General features: G+C 40.5%; 1 protein-coding gene across 1 annotated transcript; it reads right to left on the bottom strand.

Annotated features, from left to right (window-relative positions):
• Positions 1-281: 281 nt before the first annotated feature.
• LOC137717916 (metal transporter Nramp2) lies at positions 282-3,587 on the bottom strand. The gene is made up of 4 exons (XM_068457421.2): positions 2,803-3,587; positions 2,080-2,216; positions 1,334-1,986; positions 282-1,016 (listed from the first exon to the last, which is right to left on the bottom strand). The coding sequence occupies exons 1-4, from the start codon at positions 3,396-3,398 to the stop codon at positions 795-797; spliced, it is 1,608 nt and encodes a 535-aa protein (XP_068313522.2). The 5' UTR covers positions 3,399-3,587; the 3' UTR covers positions 282-794.
• Positions 3,588-3,892: the final 305 nt, after the last annotated feature.

The following is a 3,892-nucleotide window of genomic DNA, read 5'->3' as shown; positions in this document are numbered from 1 at the left end:
GGAAGATTTAGAGGTCTGCTTAAATAAGACTCTTAATCCTCACCCTTGTAAGTTGTAATATACACTCTCACAAATCGGAACAGTTCATTTTCGTAATCATCGTATAATAATCATCTATGCAAAAATTTAGAGATCATATCGTGATTTATATGTACGAAACCATTCATTGAGGTCTACAAACAGCAATTAAATTTGTCTGAACTGAAGAAATTAATTAAACGAAACTGTAAAAAAAAGTCATTAAGTTTGCAAAATCGGATAAAGAAACCGATACGAAACACTTCCGCAAACTTCACTTCCTCATTTTGTATTTACCGATACTCTCAGAATAACAAGAATTTACCGGTTTCATTATGGTACAAGATAAAAACTGTTACCTCAAGAATAACAAAGCAATTCGTTCTGATAGCAAAATTTTAAAGAGGCGAAAGTTGCATCAGTTACATGGAAAGAAATCCATCCCGAATATTGCAACGATGCTTTGTCCGCCCACTAAACTGGAGAAAAGAATATTTTCTGTTTTCACTTATCGACCCGTACAAGATGATTGTGTGTAGCTCCATAATGCAACGGTGTTCAGTTGTCTAAATTTGTGTACTCATTTTTAACGAGTCTGGATATTTTGACGATTCAGAAAGATGTAACTTACATATGCACCAAGGTTAGAGAATGTTATGTCGAAAGAGCTTCACTCCTGAAAGTGTAGATAGAGGACCCTTGCGCCTAACTGGCTTGATTTGGTCCGCAACACAACTCAGATGTTCCGTGCTTCTTGCAATCGCGTGGATGTTGATTCAGTTACCTGAATCTGCAAACCTCTTGAACAGTGAACTGAAAAAAGTAGAAGGGAGGGCACCACTCCGTGAAACAAGATATACAATAAATGTTATATACGCAGCTGTGCCACTGCAGACCACAAGAGCAAACAACACTCCTCTGACTTCAGAAATGAAGAAATCCAACAACAAATAACCATTGATCACCATCACCAAAACCGCCACAGTCCATGCCACTTTCTGCAACATAGATCTTGTCAATGAAATGCTTCTCCAATTTTCAGATTACGAAAAGTAAATTTTCTTTTACCATGCAAAATGAGTTGCTGATAACCATAGGCAGATAGGCTTACTCTAAAATCTATATAGATGTTTTCTCTTTAGAGTCGAAAGAAATATGAAAGCTGAATTTGTGGATTTCAAAGCGATCCAAGATCAATATCAACCATGACAAGTGATTACCGAATAGATAGAGCAAACCAAACTAACAATATAACAGTACACATAAAGCTATAGAATATGCCCAAAATAGTAGAATAACAATGTTAACAACATACCTCGAGACCAGGTCCAATCTTGAAGACCCCCATGACCTGCTCCTTGGACACCAAGGTAAGAAGTGGTATAAGGGCAAAAGGAATCTGAATCGACTGAAGCACATTAAGCCATTCATTCAAAACATCCAACGAAGCCTCAGATCTATTAAAGATAATTGCTACAACTATAGTTGGCACAATTGCAAAACTCCGTGTGATCAATGCCCTCAGCCACTTCTTCAAACGAAGATTAAGGAAGCCTCCCATTATAAACTGCCCAGCATACGTTCCAGTTATTGTGCTACTTTGTCCAGCTGCCAGCAACCCAATACCCCAGATATAAAGAATCGGATAAAGCCCTCCTCCATACTTCTCCTGAAGATACTGACCTGCATTTACTAGTCCTATGCTTTCCGCTTGTTTAGTACCATAAAATCCCTTCGCAAAAACAGTGGTGACAAACAAATTGATCATAAAGGAGATCAAAAGTGCAATTGATGACTCAATTGAGTAGTAGTTTAGTGCCTCTTGAACCCGTCCTTTCTTGTTAGGATCAATATTTCTTGACTGTACCAAAGCAGAATGCAAGAATACGTTGTGTGGCATAATGACACAACCCACAACTCCCACTGCCTGCCGAATTGTTTTCGAGCTAAGTCTTGGAACCACAATACCTGCAGGGAAGAGGAAGTGGATCAACACATTTCAGTACAACCAATAGTGTAACAATTTTCCAACTTGTTTGCATAGTAAGGTACAATTTTTACCCATTAAAAGTTCTTTCCCACTCGGTTTTGTGTCAACAAACATCCAGGCAAACGATAAACCCATAGTTGCTATGAGAACTGCAAACACAGCTTCCAATTTCCTCACCCCATAGTTCTCAAGAAATAAAAAGATGAAACTGTTGCACGAAAGAGAAAACACAAAACCCTAGTTAACAGAATTGACCCTATACGGCCAAAGTTGACCAGCTAACTCCCATACCCGGTCACCATAAGAAAAAGACATGAACTTATCAATTAAAACATGATTTTAACATGAAACAATAAGAAATTTTTTATCCATCTGCAATTTTCACGTATAAGTAATCGAACTCTTCGAAACCATGAATCACCAACCCCTACTCATTGTAATTAAGTTTAGTTTTCATCAAAAAGTTGAGTTTTAATGGTGAGGATATTAAAGTCAACAACTGAAATCGAATCCAATTCCAATCCAATGCCACTTGATCAGCTCATTGTCCCAATAAATAGCATAAGTTCCTTTAAACCAGTAGAAAATTAGCTACAAGATTCAACCAAAAGTCAAGCTGAAAAATCACTACCCCACTTAATGATCCACTTAAATCACCATAATTAAGCAGTGAAAACCAAAATTCAAGAACAAATCAAAAAGCATTTGACAAGAAGAGAGGACACAAATCCCAAATCAAGACTTAAAAACAGAGTTTAAAACGAGATTAACGAAAGTAATTACTAAATACCAACCAATCCAAAGCCGTAATCAGAACTCCAGCCCAGAGCGGCAAGAACCCATGGCTCAGAATCTGAATCGCAATGGCGCTCCCAATCACCTCCTGAATGTCCGCCCCAATCAACGCCACCTCCGCCATGAACCAGAGCACCAACCCGGCCCATTTCGGATACTCCTCCCTACAGAGCTCCGCCAAGTGCCGACCCGTCGCGACCCCGACCCGGGCGGAGAGCAGCTGGACCAGCAGCCCCATGGCGGTGGCCCACATTAAAAGCCATAGCAGGGAGTAGCCGGCAATCGCGCCCGACTGGAGATCCCCTTCTAAATTGCCGGGATCCAGGAACGCTATGCTCATCAGGAAACCCGGTCCGGTGAACAGCCACAGCTTCTTCCACGAAAAAGGTGGGACCGCCGTGGACTCGTCGTCGACGGCATCGTCGACGATCAGGATCTTCTCCCGGGCCTCGAACGCGACCTCCTCCTCGTCGTCCCATGTTGACGACGACAGCGACAGGGACTGCGGCTGCAGCAGGCGGTTGGCTTCGTCATCGTCCGCGTCGTCTCGCAGCTTCGACAACTCGTCGTCGTGTTCGCGCAATTGGGCGCTCATGGTTCAACCGAATCAGAAACGCACCGAAACGCTTCCGTATCGACGTTTTTATTTTTTATTTTTTTTAGTTGTGGTGAATTGTTGGAGATAGTGTTGGATTTGCGGGCTGCTAAACGGACGGACGGTGAGATTGGTCGGATTTTGTGGAGTGTGGAGTTGGCATTTTATAGACGGTTTTTTCGTTGACGTGGAAAAGAGAAAATGTTAGTTGCAGATGAAATATGTTGTGTTTGTGGCCATTAGGAGGTTGACACGTGTCCAAATTGTCAATTTTGTAGTTATGAGAGTTTTTATTATTATTTTTTTTCACCTTACCATTTTGGAATAAGGAACATGGATCACGTTAATTTTAGTTTTCTTTTTTTGTTATACATAGATGACAAAGTTTACATTGATGAATTTTGAATACGAAATTTAGAATTTCTAATGGAAGACATTATTATATAAATGTGTGATATTGGTCGATAAATTGTTTTAACTGTGGCGGAAGTAGT

Source organism: Pyrus communis, chromosome 8, assembly GCF_041283825.1.
Source record: "Pyrus communis isolate YQ-2024b chromosome 8, ASM4128382v1, whole genome shotgun sequence".
NCBI classification, from domain to species: domain Eukaryota; kingdom Viridiplantae; phylum Streptophyta; class Magnoliopsida; order Rosales; family Rosaceae; genus Pyrus; species Pyrus communis.
Note: the sequence above shows the minus strand (reverse complement) of the source record. Positions and strands in the feature narration are given on the sequence as shown.